Source organism: Physella acuta, unplaced genomic scaffold (genome assembly GCF_028476545.2).
Source record: "Physella acuta isolate Inbredline_101_S28 unplaced genomic scaffold, ASM2847654v3 ptg000733l, whole genome shotgun sequence".
NCBI classification, from domain to species: Eukaryota; Metazoa; Mollusca; class Gastropoda; family Physidae; genus Physella; species Physella acuta.
The window spans coordinates 251,943-272,465 of NW_026732251.1; the positions used below are offsets into that span (position 1 = coordinate 251,943).

Here is a 20,523-nt window from a genome sequence, read left to right on the forward strand (position 1 = left end):
CGTGTAATTTTTTGACTACATAGTTTTTTTTTGGAAGGGCGGGGGGCTGTTTATATGATTACTTTTATGTATTTTGCGATTAATATATTTTTTCCTGCATAGCTAGATTGTCATAAAAAAACAAGTTAATTAAAAGTCTAGTGACATTTATGCGCAATTTCCTTATGTTATCTAAAAATAGCTCTGACGTATAATGCTGGGGTGCGTTCAAGCTAGAAGAACGATCGGTTTGTAGGTGTTTATGTAATTTTAAAATTTGTGCCCGAACGAGAGGATATTTTTGAAAACTTACTTCGGCAATATTGTTCTAAATTATGGCAGGAATCGATTGGTACATGTTTCAAGTCGCTAAGTGGTATGGTTGTCGAGATATGGGCAAAAAACTGCATTTTTCCGAGTTTTTTTGGCTTTTCCGGGAAATACATGAAAGAAACCCGGAATTTTTATGGCCTATGCTCATCCTCGTAACTTGCTTAACATAATTGCTTTTGGAACTAGTCATCGATATTGCTTCGTTGAGGAGGAGATACGACTTAAAGCTGCGGACACACATCCATCCATCCATCCATCCATCCATTCATACATCCAGAAATGACGGGTTAATAAACGCAATTCTCCAGAATGGAAATTGCGCTAAAAACTCTTTAGGTCTAGATTATATCGCAGGTGCTGATGCGCGTTTGGTTTGGCAAGGTAATTTTTTAAGAATGCATTCTGAAAAAAAAATGCATTGTGATTATTTGTACTTGCATTAATATATTTTACAAATAAATGATAATGCAATCTTTAGTAGAACTAGAATCTATATCTAAAAGGAGTTATAACTATTATATTAGGATTAGGGGGTTTGGGGTTGTCCATGTCCTATAAAATGTGGATTTCAAATATCTTTCCCATCGCTTTTTATTAATTTGACTACATATTTGGATTAATCATAATAAACCGAATACATTTAAAAAATTAGTAGATTCTATTTTGAATTGAAATTTTAGGTCCGCTCTTTTATTTTTATTTTTCATTTATTTATTTTTTTTTACAAGGCCATATTTTTATTTTAGACGGAAGTCGATCTTTGAACACAGGAACACAGTTACCACCCTTCAAGAGCAAGTAATAACGTGACGTACTTCCTTTTCAGAAAGTAACTTGCAAAATGGTGAGCCTATGCATTATCTTGTTGTCGAAAATCTATTTCAATCGACTTTCATAGTCATTTTTTTCTTACTAAATTTCTTGATATATTTTAAATAATGCCTTTTACTACATTTTCAATCTTCAGGGTATCGATATCTGTCACAAATATGACAGAAAGGTCCGTAGGACTGAACCCAAAAGCCAGGATATTTATCTACGTTTGCTGGTGAAGGTAAATAATGTGTAGAATCTTAGATCTATTTATTAATGTTTGAATCAAATTGAACATGCTCCTCTACCTTTGGAAAATAATTCACTATTTGTGACGCTGAATGTTACTTTTGATTAGTTGGGAACATTATTATAATATTAAAAAGTTAAGAAATTGAGCCGATTGCAGGCCTTTTTAATTTTTTTTTTTTTTTTTGAAAGTGGGGTGGTGGATCCCTGCCAAATCCTAATCATATCTTGTTTTGCATTGGATCATTAATGAACTTCAGCTATGTTGTACTGCTGTCTGTAAATATTTTTTTTAGGACTATCCATAGATCTAATTGTTTTTTAAAACATTTCAGCTTTACAGGTTTCTTGCAAGACGTACTAACTCTAATTTCAACAAAGTGATTTTGAAGAGGCTGTTTATGAGCAGAACAAATAGACCTCCCTTGTCTATTTCTAAATTGGTAAGCCAATAGTTCGTTTTAGGCCGATTCTAGCCAGAAAAAGATAACACACTTGTGCAATGGAGAGAAACTACGACTTGCCTTGGCGGCGATGTTTCCGATGGTACTGCGCATGCGTGTGTTTACAACAGCAGAACCCTAACCTGTTTGTTTTATCATGTTATCTATAGGCTTTTCGATGTTTTTATACTAACCTCATTTTACTTAATGTTCCAAATAACAAAGTATTGTTTCCCGGTCACATAACCAGAAGTTACCTCCAACCCTGAAGCGTCATGCTTCTGGGTTCTGCATGGATAACCCTTGTAAGGATACAATCTATGAAAAATGAAACCACTGCTTATCTCGCTAAATCTTTTCATTATTTGAATGGGAGACTAAATAAATGAATCTTCTGCCTTTCTTTGCCAAAAACTTAGTCGATTAGTCCTAAAGTGAGAATAATTCTTTCTCTTTAAAACCTGAACAGCCTGCTTAATTTCTAGTGCAGTAGTTTGTCATCTCAATGCAAGATGCTATAATATATAGTTGCCTTATTGATGACAAATATAGATTTCCCGCTTTTGCCAAAATGTGCATGATTGTTACTGTTCCACAATCTCTTAATATAAGACCTTCAATTTTTCAAAAGATAAACTATTGCTGCAACTAATTTAAACCTTATCTTTTAACCCTTGGATATTATATTGGTACTGTATAAATATGGATCACTTGTATTTTAGGCCCGCTTGATGAAGAAGGAAGGACGTGCTGACAAAATCGCTGTGGTTGTTGGTGCTATCACAGATGATATCCGCATTCACAGTTTGCCCAAGCTTAAGGTATTTTATGTTGTTTTGGTTTTTTTTTAAGCTAATTCGGTTTTTGTCTTAAAGTGTTTATTTTTATTTGTTTGTTTATTATTTTATTTTTTTTTGCAGGTATGTGCTCTTCGCATCACTGAGCGTGCTCGTGGACGTATCCTCAAGGCTGGAGGGGAAATCTTGACCTTTGACCAGTTGGCTCTTCGCTCCCCTAAAGGCCAAAACACTGTCCTCGTTCAAGGTAAACCCAGGGAAATTTTTTGCATTGTATTACTGGCATTTGGCCATTTACAGACCGGTCATACAATTTTACTTTCTGTAACGCCACCTAATTTTCCATTCAGCGCACTTTAAAGACTTTTTAATTAGCCATTAAAAAATTATTAAAAGCAGCGTACAGCAGAATTATTCAGGTACTAACTCCTCTGTTACTGTGTGTAATTGAACTGTACATCATGCAACTTCAGGGGGAATGATTAAATATATGTTTTAGGCAGTCTTTATAAAAATTATGTACTATCTTTTTCAATAGGTCCCCGCAAGGCTCGTAAGGCATACAGACATTTTGGCTTGGCTCCTGGTGTTCCACACAGTCACACTGCGTAAGTAGTATTTATATTAGTTGCAGGGGTGCCACTTTTCCGGGATATCCCGGATTTCCGGATTCGAGAATCATATTTTTTTCCCTTTCCGGATTCGCAAGATTTGAGTTTGAAAATTTCCGGGTTTGCAGTTTAAAAAAAAATTTAGATCGTTTTAAGCTTGAAAATTTTGGCATTGTAAAAATTGTTTTTTATCATCAACACTCCCGCTAATAGCCTTTTCCGAAAAAAAATAAATAGTAAATGACGTCAGCAACAATCTCACGCGTGCGCCAAGGACCAAATAAAAATCAGCTGTATCAGATGGGTGAGGCTGTAGACGAAACTTTTTGATGTCATTCGTGGTGTGGCTGTCTGGCTATTTTTTATGACGATATGGGTTGGGGGTAAAACTCGTATTATTTACGCGATGTCATCAATGGGATACCGCTAGGCTGTGTAATAAAACAACTAAATTCTACAGTTACTAGATCTAGCTCACTAGTATCGCCGATTGTCTTTTAAAAAAAACAAAGATTTTGCTCCGATAAAAAAAAAAAATTTTTTTTTGTATTTGGTATTACAAAAAGAAAAGAAAAAAATCTATTTGGAGGACTATTTTATGTATGAAACAGAACTGTGCTGTTTTCACTCAACTTTACCGTCACTTTTTACCACCTCGTACCCGCTTCTTCAAGGTCGCGCTGACCTTAAGACCTACGTCACGAGACCACGTGAACACAATCTGAGTCTCGGTTAAGGCAGTTCTACAAGTACAACCGCTGTTTAATTTTAACGTGGTTATTTTTAATTCAAGAAAAAAAATTAGATCTGCATCGTTTTATATCAGTAAAAAAATTATGTAGGCCTGCTATAATTTAGTTACACGATCTAGCAGGGTCTACATCTAATTTTTTTTTTTACTTTGGTAAAACGTCATTGAAATGTTTAAACAACCTTGAAAATAGCCGCTATCACTGCCCCCCCCCCCCCCCCCCCCCCCCAACCGCTTGTAAAAAAAATCAGCTTTTCACTTAGTCGGGCGGCTACATCTCTGACATGAGTATTACTAGCGTAGTTACTTCTAAAATTATCATCATATATATCAAAGGTGGGGGCATTGGGGTCGTTCATAAATGACGTCACACTCATAGGGGGAGGGGGGTCCGTAATTTTGTCATGAGGGGGGGGGTTCAGATGGTGTGACATCACACTTTTGCATTATCGAAAAGCTATGTTAGAAAACTAATTTTAGCCGTTATTTCGCGTTTTAGAATATTGTTTCAATAAAGTGTAATAGGAATTGATTTAAATACTCTATGTTGACAGAGGTCAGACAAGATTTTTGGAAAAATATCGTATTTTAAGAAAAATTTGACTGCAATTTTTAGGGGGGGGAGTTTAGGGTGAGGTGTGACGTCATTTTAGAGGGCGGGGTCTGGCTTTTTGTGACGATATGTGACCGAGGTGAGGTGGGAGGTAAAAATCGTCAAAAAAGCGTGACATCATTTATGGATGATCCCATTGGTGTTGATTGGGAAAACAGGGTTTAAGGTTTTTGTTGTGGCTGTTAATAATTAAAGCCTTGAATAGCTACAGTAAGTCAACCCTGTATTTTAATACAGTGGCAATCTTATTAGGGGTCTGCATATAGTGGGCTTATTATTCAATAACAAGACATAGAGGTTAGCAAAATATTTGTTACTTAACAGTTGGCTGACTACACACTTTAACTCAAGCTAGGAAGTTCTAAAAAATTAAATAGTTATGTTATAAAAGCTGTCTGGGGGGGGGGGGAGTTCTACAATAGCACATTATGGGGTAGGCCTAGAGATGGGAGTAACATTGTAAACTAATTTTGTTGTAAGCACAATCCTTTAAAGATTAATTTTTATTTGAAGCTTGTTACAAAGAAAATAAATCCATTTTAAAGACATGTAAATTGAACATAATAATATATGAATCAAATGTCACAAAAAATAATGAAATAACAGTCCATTTTATTTTGAAATTCCGCGCGGAATTAAGTTTCAGGGTTTCAAAAATTTCAAATTTTAGTTTCAGGATTGGTAAAATTTTGGGATTCATTTTCAGGATTCACTTAAAAAATGAGTGGCACCCCTGATTAGTTGTAACTATTTTGATATACCTAGCTGTAATTAATCTTCAGGTTTGTGTAAGCTAGCTTAGGTCATAATATATTTGTTGCAATGGCTTGCAGACATAAACTTTTATTGCTTAGGAGAAAGTAATAACTTCTGCTTTAATACTTGTATTTTTCTTCACAGTCCCATTGTTCGTTCCAAGGGTCGCAAGTTTGAGCGTGCTAGAGGTCGCAGAAAGAGCAGAGGTTACAAGGCATAAGCTCATCCTAGTATTGGCTTTTACCTGGAGTACACTATAAGTTGTTTGATTAAACAAGTGAACTGTCAGTTTAAATTTTTTTGTTTTATTTGTATGGTTGAGTTTGTTGCTGGTTTTTATACTTTTGCCTTGGGTATTGTGATCCAACTCTCAATGAAGCCTAAGCGATACACTGAAACGAACATGCTGCCAAATGGGAATCTTTATGTGTATGTTAATCCTATCACTTACATTATTATTTTGGCAAGAGAATTCCTAGTTCTTTTTAAACTCAACTTTATACTCAGCACAACTTATTTTCCATTAAAAACCCCAGATGCTTTTAGAAAAAATGTAAGGGTACCATGTCATGGTAAGTTTTATTTAACACTAGATTTTTTTTTAGGTAAAGTTTTCCTAGGTGGTGATTCCAAAATGTACATTTAATTAGCTTAGCCTAGTGCAGGGTTCTGCAACCTTTTGAGACGGAAGAGCCAAAGGTTAGAATTTCTAAAATTTCCCAGTTTTTAAAGGGCCACTAGCATAATTTTTTTTTCAATATTTTGCTATTTGATAAGGATCAGGTATGATAAAACTAGTAATCAAATAACTATACGTTTACCTCCGTCCAATTGAGAAGCCAATAACCTTTTTTCACCCAGGAGGTGTCTCCTGTTAAGCAAACTCGTACTGACTGGTTTTGGTTTGATTACTGTATGGGTCTGTCTGTTCTTAGGTTCTCACAGGGCTTATCTTTCACCCTTCTGGAACTCCAGTATCTAGCTCAACTGTAGGAAACTAATAACTATAAATAATAATACATTACTCAGGTCAAATGCATACTGGCTGGTAGAGGAATGCTTTCTGAATAAAATAGCATTCTCCATTTAATGATATTCGAAAAAGTAGGCAGTGGCAAGCATGGAACAGTCGTCACGTGGCTGTCCATAGCACAACTGGTTTTCCGTATATGCTCTACTTCACGTATTCTCAATGTTCTCTGATGTGCTTTTATCCTGTTTAAGTTGCTTTTCTTTACAGTACAATTTTTTAAAATGAGTTTTGAAAGTAAAATAATATAATTACTACTTGCTCGCGAGCCGCAGGTTGCCGACCCCTGGCCTAGTGTTGTCTGCTACAGGTTTCTCACCAATTTAGATAGTAAAAAATGCTAAGAAAATACCATTTACAGTTGCCCTAGCTATTTGCATTGTTTTGTAGTACTTTGTAGACATTGGCCATCAGATTATGTAAAAAAAAGTTCTAAAATTATAATACAAATAGCAACAGGACAATAATCCACAATAAATTTGGAAGAGATCAGCAGAATAGGCATCTAGACAAACAATAACATTGTCTCTTACAAATTTTATTTAATACTTGGAAAATATCTTTATAAATAAAGGCACATGTGCATGTTTCACATTGTGATTTCATATAAAACTACATTTTTAGTCTAAATTAGCTAGTGAAAAATTTACATATCTAACATTGTAAAGACATACATGCAAAAGGCAGTATAACTATGTACATACATATGCAAAAGTATAGTATAATGGAATGGGGGAGAATAACACAAAAATTAACTAGTAAAACAACAAATCTGCATTTACAAGTTACATATAAATATTGTAAATTTATTATCAAATATTTGTGTACCAACTTAAGTAACTCTGTAGGGATTACTGAATAGCCATTACTCTGGCTAAACCAGGCAAAATTTGTCCTTGAATTGGGCTTGGATCAAATCTTTCACCATCAATCATTATGTTGCCACTTGTAGTGCTGGGCTCTATCCGAAATGCTAGCACCTTAGCACTTTCAACATAAGGTGAGTGCACATGGCCGCCTTGACCGAAAGACAAAAACAATTTCAACAAGCCAGCTTTTGAAATCCCTTCCCGGACCATCATCAAATGAATGACCCCATCTTGCAGGTGTGCATCTGGTGCTGCCAGCATGTCGCTGCCCAGGTGGGTCTGATACACAGCCGCGGCCAGGATGAAGTCTCCCTCAAACTTCACCCAGTTGTCTGGTACATCCTGGTCTAAAGGTGGTAAGAGAGGCGTGGGGAATGGCGCGTAGTCAGACTTCTTGCAGTGGTATCTTTCTTCCTCAACTACTATTTCTTGTTTTTCAGATAGGATGGTCATGTGACCACTTTCTACTGAGCTAGAGTTAAGAGTTGTTGCATTCTCAGTTTTTTCTTTCTGTTGTGTTGTTTGCTGATTAATGTTTTTATCCCCTTTTGGTTCCAAGGCACCATTTAATGATTCCACCATAGAAACAATTTTATCTTTATTTAACTGGTCAGCATCTGAATTGGTGGATTCAGTATCGTTTTTATTATTATAATTTGTTACATTATTTCCTTGCTCAGACATATCAGCACCAATGTCCATTTCTTCCTTATTCAAACTGGTCTTGTCGAATACATCCTCAGTTACCATACTCTCATCCACAGAACTTCCAGAAATTTCTTTATGATCCCCCCTGTCCAGTTTGGCATCGCCTAAATACATCTGGCGCTCGCCATAGGCACTGTGGTCCATACTGTAGCAGCGCTGTTTGGCTACACTTTCTGTCGAGTCATTTGTGCTTTTACTATTACTGCGACTCCTAAGGGAGAACCTGCGGATTTTTGTTAGCACTTTCTTTGAGTTGCCTGTTTCTTTTGGATTGTATTCTGCAACTGGTAAAAATGAAACACGACCTCTGTATGTGCGAAGGCCTAAAATAAAAAAAAAACATCAATTCAAATAAACTACCATCTTTTTTTGTCCAGATATTTTCATTTTCTAAAATCTATCAGCATATATGAACATTTTTACATTAAAATGTATAGAGTATATTTTTATAAAATACTTACTAAAAATTCTATTAATAGCTCCTATTGTAAAGCGGGCTTCCCCTAGTTTTCTATACTTTTCACTCTCATAGTCTATGTCAGCCATGATACCCCATGTCACTGATAGGAAAGAAAAGATGGTCTGATTGGGAATGTGTACAGCAACAAGGTCCATTGGAATGACTTTGTGTTTGGTTAAGACAAAGGTGGAATGAAGAACCATTGATGCATCCAACGGTTCCCTGCAAACAGAAAAAAAAACATTCAAAGTTCGACACAATGTAATCTTTATTTATGTAAGTATAGAATTACTGATAAGGCATCTGTGACTCTACACCAGGCTATTTATTTTGAAGAGTAGTTGGAATAGAAAAATTTTTATACAAGAAAACTTTTCTGCTCCATCCTCACTACTATTTTCCTATACTATTATAATAGTGCAGAAAGACATCTAAATTAAATAGAATGCAATCCTTCCTTTTTACACTGATCTCATAAAAGATTATTTTTATACATTCATAAACAGATCTAACTTCTGAAATTTATTTTGTTCAATTCAAGATATCCAATTCATAGTGCTCCAGTTTAAGCAGGTTTTACTGAATAAATATCTCTTGTAAACTGTATTACCCTGCTGCATAGTTAATGGCACAACACAGAGCATTGCCTGATCCACCAGGCAGACAGCCCACTGGAATCTTAATGGCAGATGCCCAGTCATCTCGCTGCATTATTCCATTTATAGTCTGAGGAATGTTAAAAAGGATCAAAAATATTTTAATGACATTTCTAATAAACAATTAACCTCTGCATACAAAGTGTATGTCTGGCTAGTACTACTATGCCCTTTACATTTACTTCAATGTGAGAAGACTACTACTAAGATGACTACTACTAACTCTTTAGCCTAGTATATTGTAAAACTATGAGAGGCATGTAGTCCATATTGTAGAAATATAAGAGACATAAAAAGATGGAGTTTAAGCCTTCAGATATTAGTTGGTACTGTAACAATATATCATCTGAGACAAATCAATATTATAATGAGAAGTTTAAATCTCAAATATCAGCTATTATTCTTAAAATACATCATTTCGAAAGACAAAAGAGTGAAAAGTTCAGACCTCATATATTAGCCCATCTCCTGAAACAATCACTACTCCATACCACTCTGACAAATTTATTTCTTTTATCAACTCACTGGCATGGCCTGCATGGTCTGTTAACATGAACAAAATATTTTTTTTGCTTAATCTGTTACTTTTTTTTACAAATTTAAAACAGCTTAAAAATTATTGCTTTTTAAAATACCGAAACAATGGATAAATACTACATAGTTCTAATGCTGTTTAAATTGTTTTTTCATACTTCTCATTTTTTTAAAAATGTTATGATCATCAGCAGCATTCAATTGATAACTATATATAGATCTACTTCCATTACAATAAAGCTCACGTTCCTTCAATTTTATGAAAAAAATATTTCGAAACCTGCTTTTATGTACCTGTAATGAAAGCCTTGTATGGAATGTCTGCCTCAAAGAGCATTGGCACAATCTCTGTTTTAAAGATGATGTGAGCCTTGCCAGGCCCACTGTGGGGGTTGATGAGAAAGAGAAGCTTTCCTCTGGGTGGGGGCACACTGTTTGGAATGTCTTTTCATAAACAATAACATTTGTTAGTTTAATAAAGCTTTTTGTTGCACTGACAAAATATACATAAAATGAAATATGGTCAGCTCTAATTTGAAACTTAACTAGGGATGAAAAAGCAGTGTAAACAATGAAGCAGATATATTTATGGAGAAAATAAAATGCATTCATACACACTGTATAATAAAATGTAAAGTAAATTTAAAACAATTTCTGTTTTGAAATTTAAAAGACACAATGAATGGTTTATTTTTTTTTTTAAATAATGAAGATGTAGGTCTAAGGTAAAAACAAAATAGCAAATTATAAGCTTAGTGGGTTTGTATTACACATTAACCTTCTTGCATTAACTTGTGTTTTAATTGTTGTAATGCTTGATTAGTGTGGGTTGAGGAAAACACTGGGTAATATCCTGATAGTGGGAACACTAACATGCAAATATTGTCACCATAAACTACATTTTCTTTAATTTCTTTTACTAGTTTCACTCAATCATTTCAGTTTAAATAAATTGGGAATGCAAAATTGCAATTCTGGCTAATTTTTTTTTACTCCAGCACTGTGAGGGATGTTGTTTAGCGGACATGTTAACTCTTTAAAACAAAGATGGGAACAACTGACTTTTGCCAAACCATGCTGTATACATATATACCAAGTGATAAAATAATAATGTGTATTGTTAATGATGATTAATCACAGTGAATGGCTTAAAAATGAAAAAGTTATTACGGATTAGATTTGCATGCATCTATAAAAAGTATTTTTTTAATTTTATGATTGTAGAGCTACCATAGTACTTTTACAAGAGAGGTTTGAATTACACAGCATCTATATAAAATGCATTACATACTCTACTTTGTTATAAATGATTATTATTATCCTATTGAAATTTAAATTTTGCATAATTTAACTAAACGAAATGGAATACAACAGGGCAGGTTTCATAGGAGTAACACATGCACAAGATTCTTTTTAATGCGTTGCTTACGGCAAGAGATTAAGTCCAAAACAACAAATAGACATGGAAAAGCTAGACTAATAATTTTATCTGATTAAAATATAGCTATTTTTACAAATAGTAACATAAAAAAAGTCCTAAAATATTTGCCGTAAGAGACTTTGTTATAGAAGACAACATGCAGTTTATATGTTTTCATGTCAGTCTTCCCACCTTGAGTGAGAACATTCATCATTTTCTGACTGTAATTATGTATGCGCAAATGTTTCAAGACTGAAATCCACAACGATATGCCCTGAAAGATAAGTTACTTTTAAGGATTTATTAAGTGCAAACTGTGATTAAATATGTATCTAATTGTTTATGTTACTTTCTAAATATTAACTGAAAAATAAAGTTAAGGGATTTAATTTATTTAAAAAAATTGTCAACTACTTCTACAGTTTAACACACTAATTTTAACATTTTTAAATCAGAAAAATGAAATTTAAATAACTGAATGAAAGCAAGCAGGTTGAGTAACGCTTGGTTAGCATTAACATAATAAAAAAAAATCCTTCAGGCCTTCATGTGCTGGTTCAATAATATACATGTAAACAACTGAATGCAACTGGCTGTTTTTTTTTTTAAATTAAAATTTAAATGTTTCCTTTTATTAAAAAGGCTACTTTATCTGTATTTTATACATAGGTCTGCATTGATACTTTTTAAAATAAAAATCTACTTTGTCACACTTTGTGTATAAAAAAAGTTATGTAAATTATGCTGTAGAGACTTGCATTGCAAAATACAGCTCTACAATACAATTGGATAGTTTTTTCAAGTAGCATCAGATAGCCTATCAGTTATAGTGACATTTTAAAATTATTAAAATTGTATTTGTTATAAGAAATTAGAAAAAATGTGCAATAAATAAAAATTTAAACTTGATCAAATGCAAGATTGGGAAGGGGTGGTTACAAATTTGTAATGTTGTATCTTCAAATAAATGTTGATTAATATTTAAAATAATTGCTCAATCACAACTAGCTTTAAATTAAAATGAATGACATTTTGGCCAATTAATTTTTTTATTATTAAATGTACTTATATTCAAAAAGTTTCCTAATTCAATATCTGTTTAAAGTTTGAACATCTGCATTTTATTATAATATTAAGTAATTCATTAAAGTAGTAGATACATATTATTCACTGTTCCTTTGTGTGCAGAATAATTTAAATTATTAATTTAGAAAAGGGATTCTGATTAGATCTAAAAAGAAAGCAAGAAAAAAATCAGTTTAAGCTGCCTGACATGATTTATGGGCATGGTCAACCCCTTACAATACAAAGTGACTTTGTTAATCACAAAAAAATGATGTGAAGGTAATTTTAAATTAATAATATTAAATCAGTAAACGTTTACTGGTAGGTTTAACTTAAAAATAACGTACAGGCCTAACTAGAAAGAAGAATAGATCTAATTTTTTTTTAAATATTATGAAAAATTTAAGATAAGATTAAGTTATTAAGTCATTACGATGGATTAGATAGTCACGAGTAGACTGGTAGATCTAGCTAGATCTATTTCTACAAACAAATCAAAAGTGTAGAATCTAGATTATATATTATATACCATCTAGTGTTAAAGGTAAATCCCTTGCTAGGAAATTAATCATGTTTTTCCACTTTTCTGCCTCTTTTCTTTTCTCATCTGTGTTTGTTGCAGCTGAGGAAATTTCTAGTGCCAAAACTTGGCGACAACGAGTTCTTTTGTCAGAAAACATTTTTTTCTTGAATGGATATGCAAAAATAACAATGCCACACGCTTCAGAGCCACAAACGAATTGAAAGTGTTGTCCTGGAAAATTTAATTCTTCTGTCTGATCGTTGGAATACGCGGAAATTTTGCTTGCAGACAAGCTTTGCAATGTAACTCCAGGAAGCGTTACATTTTTTCTCGAATCTAGAATATGACAACCTATAATGTCGCTGATCTGAATGCATTTTTCTTCATAAACACTGCCATTATACGAATCGGGGCTATAAAAAATACGACGACGTGTGAGGGTAACTTTATGTAGTGATTTTTTCTTTGCAAGCAAGAAAAAATCCCCGTTCAAGACTACACCCTCATCACTAATAGACGCCATTTTGAAGCCAAGCAAGTCATGTGACCAAACATCAGCCACGTGATCTGCTTGGTTATTTCTCGCTGTTAATATAAACGCCCCTTTGGCATTATATACTTAGGGGCATAAATGACGACACACTTGTAGTCTTTGTAGTGGGGAGTGGGTAATATTGTGACGGTGTGTGATGAGGAGGGGGTGGGGTGGTTCAGATGGTGTAACGTTACACTTTCGCATTATAAAAAAAAGTAAAACGCAATGTTAGAAAACGAATTTTTACAATTATTCCTCCTCCCCCCTCGGAGGCCAAAATGAAATTTTGAAAACACATATACCAGTGTCCGCCCGCCCATCCCCCCCCCCCCCCCTGGTAATGAAAATTATCAAGTCGTCGTCCCCCCTTCCCCATGTTGAGGTCTGGGAGAAACACTTCATTTAGATATTCAGTAATTCAGGAACTCCATATGATTTAGTAAAACAGCTGTACTTCTGTCATGAAAGACTAGTCATCTTATAATGGAAATAGACCAGAAATGCTCATCATTAGAACATAAAATCAAGACAACACACAAGGTTACTTTATATAGTGAACTACTTTTATTTTTAATCGATAGTATATTGTATAGATCTACATGTAAAAACAAATTTAGTTAAAATACTATGTATACAAAAAGTTTTGACATTGTAACACACAGATAATGCTTTTTAAATAACTTAGTTATAAAACTTTTTTCACTCACAAAAAAATTAAAATAGCATTACAATCATTTCATTAACCAAAATGCTATTTCGTTGTTTGAGATTGCAGATATTTCGAAAATATAAATATCATTTTACAAAAAAAAATTGGTATGCAAACGCAATGAAAGAAAAACTTTTTAAACTGTACTTTTTGTATATTTTTTATGTAAATAAATTATCTTTAACACAGCGGATTAAAAAAATATCCATAAATTCTAAAAATTTTACATTAAGATTTACTATTTTAAAAAGATTTATCCTCTTGATGCATACATTTTTGTATCTTTAATATCATATTTAAAAATGAACAAATGCACAAAATAATATTGAGGTTTAATATTCATTAATATAATTTCTTCATGTTACATTACATCTCTAAGTGAAAAATCTTTCCAAACAAATAAAATAATTTATCTTATTTTTAAATTGTAATGCAAAACATGACTGACCAAATGTATAACTACTAAATCTTACTCATTCATTTTCAAGCTAATTGCTAACACTTAAGAGATGTGTGTATGGAATGAGGTTGATTGAAGAGAAAAAAATGGAATGAACCAAGGTAGTAGACTAAAACAAAATGGAATTGTGGGAATAAACACAAGGTTAGTAATAAAATAGGAGTTTTAAAATATTTAAAAAAAAATTTATTTAACATAAACAATTTACTTTTTGATTATAGTTGACAAGCATTAATTATTTTTAAACAGATAACTTGTAATATGCATTTGGTAAAAAAATTTAAGCTCTTAAAAATACAACAATATTGCTGATTAAAATCCTTGTAATAGCAGTTCTAGAACATAGAAAAAATGCAGACTTCATACATTTAAGCTTAGATATGTGTACAAAAGCACAGGGAAATATGTTTTAACATCGTAAAAGCAAAACAACAGACAGGTAAAGGTATAGAAAAATAAGGAATAGGCAAAGTCTAAATAAAAGAATTATATGTACTTAAAAATGAGGGATTCTCTAAAACAAGACTAGATAAGTAATCTCATTTTAAAAGCTTAAGGTAAGACTAATTATATACATTACAAAAACTGTATTCAGTTTGATTTTGCTCAAATAAGAAACACATTTTTGGTGCTCAATGTTTCAGGTAGTTTAACACTTTTGTAAATATTTATAAAATTCTGGTTTATAATATCTTTGGGATATTAGATCTCTATGGTTACCCTTAGTAGTGATTAGGCCTTCCCTTTCTGGCTGCCATTCATTGCAATTTTACCTTAAATTGAAAAAGAAATAAGTCAGATATTTACATTAGATTAGAGGAAGTAACTATCAAACAAAAGTTTAGATGGAAGTTTAAAAATGGTTCTTACTGCAATGTGCACGGCCATTTGTTCGTGTTCCGCCAAGCTCGTTGCCATTGTAATCTACGCACCAGCACTTGAACTCCTTATCTTTTTCACCCTCACACTGCTCTCGCAAATAATATCCTTCTTTGTCACAGCGAGGCATATAGGCTACTGTTAGATAAAAAGGAACACATATACAATTTTATAAAATTTGATGCCTTATTTAACATGATATTGTTTAAAACTGTTAATTAAAAACCAAACCAACTGTTTCTATATTTACAGACAGTGCTTTTTGATCCACTTAATCCATGCTTCTAGAAAAAATTTGGGTTTAAATTTTGATATTATATAGTTATAAAATAGATTTTAAGAACATACCTGGTTCACCTGATTTCCTGACGTCATCAACTTTCTTGAAACATGGTGCAACTGCAGCATTTTAAAAATTAAAAATATACTTTGATAGGTTTCAATTAGTATGCATAGATTTTAATTAGAATATCAATAAAATTACATTTGTTCATTAAAAAGATACCTATCAACAAGAAATGTAATTCTGTGAAAAGTTATTAAAAATGTAAGTAATAATTAATTTGTTAAAAAAAAAGCTATAACAATACATACCAACATTTGAAAAGCAGCAACACCATTCATCACTGCTTAGCTTTTGATCTGCATTTTGATCACAAGATGTAAGATATGGACGCATACAGGGCTCTAAGCTATTCTCTTCTAACATAGACATCTCTGTATCACTTAGACTATCATCTCCATTCTTGTCCATCTGAAGGAATTGCCAGATTGCAGACTTCAAGCACTCACATTTAAAACCTAAAAGATAAAAATCAATTTATAACAGAATCTTTAACACAAAATTTTTTTTAATCAATTATACAAAATAAAAGCAAACATCTGGCTTGGTACTACCATTTTGTTCTACATCCGGCAATCATCTTATATGAATATCAGCATGAACAGAGACAATGTTATGAATTTATCTAAATTTAGTTAGTGTTTTACACAAAAACTTGAACATATAAAACTGTTTAAAATTGCCTTCAGAACATCAACAGTATTTAGAAAAACTGACCATCATATTGTCTGAGTTCCTTCTTCACAGAAAAATGTTTGTAGAAGTGCTTGATGCTTTTCCCAGAGGCCTTCCTGGCATCATGGTCCTGTCCATGTAACAAGTGGAACCAGCCCATCATACGAGTCCTCATTTGGGAAAACTGGGCAGTTGTGCAAACTACAATAAAACCATTTATAAAAAAAAGATGAAGTAGTGGTAGTTTAAATGTAGAGAAAATTTTCTTAAAATTTTTTAAAAATAAAAATATATGTACCATTACCTTCTGGATCAGCTTCAGACTTTGATGGAACATACTTTTGTACCTGAGACTAAAACAAGATTAACAATTATTATTTAGATGATAAACTTCCTCATTAAAATTTTGGCTGTTAGTTTGGAAAATTAAAAAGAAATGTTTTTTGTGTTATTTGACAAATTAAGAGAGCTCTTCAGTAAGACAGGGGAGATAAATTAAATTGGAATTTCCAAGGTTAGTTATCAAATTATTTGTTGTTTTTTTTACCTCCTCCTTCAATTGGTTGGAGTTGTTCTGTTTTACAACTTGCAAGTTTTTGTTGTCTACATTCAGGTCCTGCCCATTCTCTTCAATGTCAAATGGATATCTGTTGTTGGCCTCATGGTTGTATTTTTCTTTCTTAAACTCCTTCCAGGCTTTCATTTCTTTCTTCTGGAATCGGTAGAAGAGCTTCAAACTAGAAAGGAATTGATAACTTGTCAGAAGGTGTTTCAAGATGCTGGTAATTATTTAAATTTCATACATTTTTTCCCCTGAAGCAGAATTTTAAAAGTTATAAATCAGAGGGAACTCTTTTAATATATTTTATGACTTCTGGTATAAAAAAAATTGTATACAAATAGATGAAATATTAAAATAGAAATATAAAATATATCTTATTTCGCTTTTAAATTTTTTCAACCTGAAAAAAATTAGTATTTAGTGTAACTTGTGAAATCAAAAAGCTGAAACCCTGTACATGCCCTTGATGCCCCAGATGTTGAAAAAAACCCACATATAAATTTTTATCAGGTAACCAAAGTTGAAGTTGAAATTTTAGATGCACACCTTTTCTTCAAGTCTTTTTTGTTCACACAAATCGGCTTGGAATCAATAGGCCCAACAATACAGACTTCTTTATGTTTGCATTCAATTTCACACTCAGAACCTGTGATAAATTGAACATGTTACTTGAAATATTATTTCTAAGGGTCAATGTTTTTAAGTGTATTTAGTTGATTTATATAATTCTTAATATTTTAAAAACCGTTTAACCTCTAGTTAAGCCTTATACAGAAGAATAACAAATACATTTTAAACTGAAACTTTTAATTTGTGTAACTGATGGATTTACTGAAATTTAACCCAGGCCTAAACCATCTCTCTTATTCTTAACACAGTTGCTTCCCTGTCTCAGGCTTCATAGGAAAGTAGGCCTATCTCTTTAAATAATTAACATTACATTAGACTAGAGTTAGAGAGTGTAGTTTATTCTGTTGAAAATACCTGTTTTAACATTCAACCATGCCATTTGGTTCTTGTGATCAAACTGAAAAATCCATTAATATTAATAATCATTAATTTTGTTTGGTAAAGATTATAGTTATAGGGCAAATATAGGGGATAGATTACCCAAGATAAATGATACAAATTAATTAAATTATAACATAGATCTAGATCTAGTTCACTTTATAGTTTATGCTTTATTTAATATTTATTAATATTATTAATTATTTATTTAGATTTCAGGACTATTGACATTACAACCCTAGGCCCTAGGCCTAGTCTAGGTCTAGTACTAGACCATATTCATAATGTCAATAGGCCCTAATGATTAAAAAAATTGAAATACCATTCTTGTTCTGGTATTCTCAATCCAATTATCTAGAGATATTAGTATAGTATATACTATATAGATCTAGATCTAGTATAGGGCCTATAGATTTATTTATTTTTACCTTTCCCTTTTTGCCGTGTTTGTTCTTTTTGTATTTCTTCTTATAACGAGGGCCATAGTGAATGTCCATTTTGGCTTCATCATCGCTGTCAGTACTCGTTATCTCGTCGTCATCATTTTTGCCTCTATTTAGATTCTCCTCTAAGTCGAGCTGTGCGAGCTGCTCCGTTATCTTCTTGCGTCTCCGTTCCTTCTTTCCAGCCTCGGCTAAACAGAAAAAACAGATAGCAACGGCGAAGATTAGCACGTACAAACGCATTGTTACAACTTCTATTCCCTCTCTGTAAAATATAAACTCAACCAATCCTCCCGACAAATCTCATCCAATCTCAGTAACCCGGATTTTTATATTTAATCTTTATTTTTAGCATAACATTAATAAACAAAAGAGCAGGTTTCTTCTTGTGAAGTTAGTCTGATATTGTTTTTATTTTATTTTATAATCAATATAATTTCTTTTTAAAGTTCATTGTTTTAAAATGTCCCTATCTTAATTTATTTCAAAAAGTCTAAGTGCTAAATCTGGATAGTCTAGCACACCCCAGAGTTTAAAAAAAAAAGGAAAAGAAGAGAAGCCAGGGGTAAAATGTGTTATGCCCCTTGATACATCTATTAAAAGCCAAAAGTAAAATCTCTGAATATAACCGTGGATCATTTTTTTATAAAAATTATATTAAAGAAGAGTTAAGTAAAGTAATTACGATATTAAATGGACTTGGAATAAAGGCAATATTGGAATATCCGCACTTCTACACCATACTTGTAGTATTTTCATACATAATTAAGCACACCAGCCTTCCTCATCTCTAACTTGTAGCCTTACAACTGCCCTCTGAATAATGGATAACTGTATGAATATGATGTAGGCCTGATTGTAGTTTAGTAGTTATGTTATTTTTCTTTATTATCAATTTCATAGTTGTTTTTTTTTCTCTAGCAGCTCATTGTTTAACCTGTAGGCTTAATTATAGGCATATAGCATACTTAAGTCTTTTTAAGTTATTTTTCAATCTGTAGTAAATATATCATCGAATCCATCAAATTAGTAGGTTTGTAATTTAGAAAAGGGGGGGGGGGGGGTCATCCACAAATGACGTCACGCTTTTTGACAATCACATTGATTACATATCTTCACAAAAATCCAGCTCCCCCCCCCCCCCATAAAATGACGTTATTTCTCAACCTACAACATCCCTCAAATGTATTTTTTAACATACGGTATATTAATCAATTTATGTTACAAAGTACACACTACATGACCTCCCTCCCCTCATCACAAAGTCCGATCCCTCCCTCCCCCCTGACATATGAAAAGCCCGTGAAGGAGTAGTGCAAATAACAGAACAAAATATTTGTAAAGCGAGCTAATCCAAATAGAATTTCAACTGTTGAAATATTGCTGGTTACATCCCATTTTAACACATAGGAAATGTGTTTAAACGTTTTGTTTAGTACTAGACAATGCCGATGCTAATTAAAAACATATTCCACCTGCCCTTTCTACGCCCAGGTTCAGAAGGGTAACTTAATTAGAATAAAGTTACTAAAGTAAAACATTGAAGTTAATTAAGCTACTTTGTAAAAACAAAAAGATGAGACATAAGAAGTATTTAATCTTTTATTCTTCACTAATCTTTAGATATTTGTTGTTGTTTTTTTATCTCATCAATATTTAGATATGATATATAATTTTTATATAGTTTTGCCAATAATATTGGCTATGTGGAAATAATTTCAGTATTTTTTAAAGCTTTAATCTAGATCTTCATCAAAATATGGAAATTAATTATTAAAATAATCAGATCAGAGTGAATTATAAAAAAGTGTTTATTTATTTAAACTTTGTCATATTTTATTACACATAGATTCAGCAGTGTTCCTCATAGAAGTTTTGCTTTTACTTTAAGCTTCCTGGTTCCAATTCTCATACAACTAAAATATCATTTAGGGTGATTCTATTTACAAACATACAAACAAAAGTAAACATGACTATAACAGCATTAAAAGTCTTAAAACTTCAACTCTAGTGTTAAAGTAAAAGACAAAGATGACACTATAAAAAATATAGACAAGAATAAAAGTTTGAAATTTTTATTGAAACAAAAAGCCAGAGCTGTGTACATAGAATCTGGTATGTAACAGGACTGAAAATACTGAACACATTTAACAGCCAAATTAGTTTTCTATAGTAAAACCAAGTGAGAGGCAAGTACTTCTAGGGAATTTTGCTATTTTAATTTATTGCATACATTTAATTATGAATATTTTAATACGATTTTTTTTAAATCATTGGCACTAGAATTATGGTCAGTTAT

The 20,523-nt window shown here is 32.4% G+C and overlaps 3 protein-coding genes across 4 annotated transcripts; 1 reads left to right on the plus strand and 2 right to left on the minus strand.

Annotated features, from left to right (window-relative positions):
- Positions 1 to 1,052: 1,052 nt before the first annotated feature.
- On the plus strand, positions 1,053 to 5,633 carry LOC131950082 (large ribosomal subunit protein eL18). Its single transcript, XM_059312122.1, has 7 exons — positions 1,053 to 1,156; positions 1,280 to 1,366; positions 1,710 to 1,817; positions 2,540 to 2,638; positions 2,738 to 2,861; positions 3,153 to 3,222; positions 5,490 to 5,633. The coding sequence occupies exons 1-7, from the start codon at positions 1,154 to 1,156 to the stop codon at positions 5,563 to 5,565; spliced, it is 567 nt and encodes a 188-aa protein (XP_059168105.1). The 5' UTR covers positions 1,053 to 1,153; the 3' UTR covers positions 5,566 to 5,633.
- A 1,293-nt stretch (positions 5,634 to 6,926) lies between these two features.
- Positions 6,927 to 13,164, minus strand: LOC131950079 (sphingosine kinase 2). Of its 2 annotated transcripts, none has more exons than XM_059312118.1 (6): positions 12,617 to 13,164; positions 9,897 to 10,046; positions 9,517 to 9,611; positions 9,023 to 9,138; positions 8,414 to 8,634; positions 6,927 to 8,275 (listed from the first exon to the last, which is right to left on the minus strand). In XM_059312118.1, the coding sequence occupies exons 1-6, from the start codon at positions 13,131 to 13,133 to the stop codon at positions 7,227 to 7,229; spliced, it is 2,148 nt and encodes a 715-aa protein (XP_059168101.1). In that variant the 5' UTR covers positions 13,134 to 13,164; the 3' UTR covers positions 6,927 to 7,226. The 2 variants fall into 2 exon arrangements, with proteins under 2 accessions (XP_059168101.1, XP_059168102.1); XM_059312119.1 differs by lacking the exon at positions 12,617 to 13,164 and adding an exon at positions 11,215 to 11,930 and having other exon boundaries at positions 6,928 to 8,275.
- Positions 13,165 to 14,493: 1,329 nt separating this feature from the next.
- Positions 14,494 to 18,551, minus strand: LOC131950078 (proteoglycan Cow). The gene is made up of 10 exons (XM_059312117.1): positions 18,210 to 18,551; positions 17,758 to 17,800; positions 17,320 to 17,419; positions 16,759 to 16,948; positions 16,516 to 16,564; positions 16,254 to 16,412; positions 15,788 to 15,994; positions 15,542 to 15,592; positions 15,185 to 15,331; positions 14,494 to 15,087 (listed from the first exon to the last, which is right to left on the minus strand). The coding sequence occupies exons 1-10, from the start codon at positions 18,465 to 18,467 to the stop codon at positions 15,047 to 15,049; spliced, it is 1,245 nt and encodes a 414-aa protein (XP_059168100.1). The 5' UTR covers positions 18,468 to 18,551; the 3' UTR covers positions 14,494 to 15,046.
- Positions 18,552 to 20,523: the final 1,972 nt, after the last annotated feature.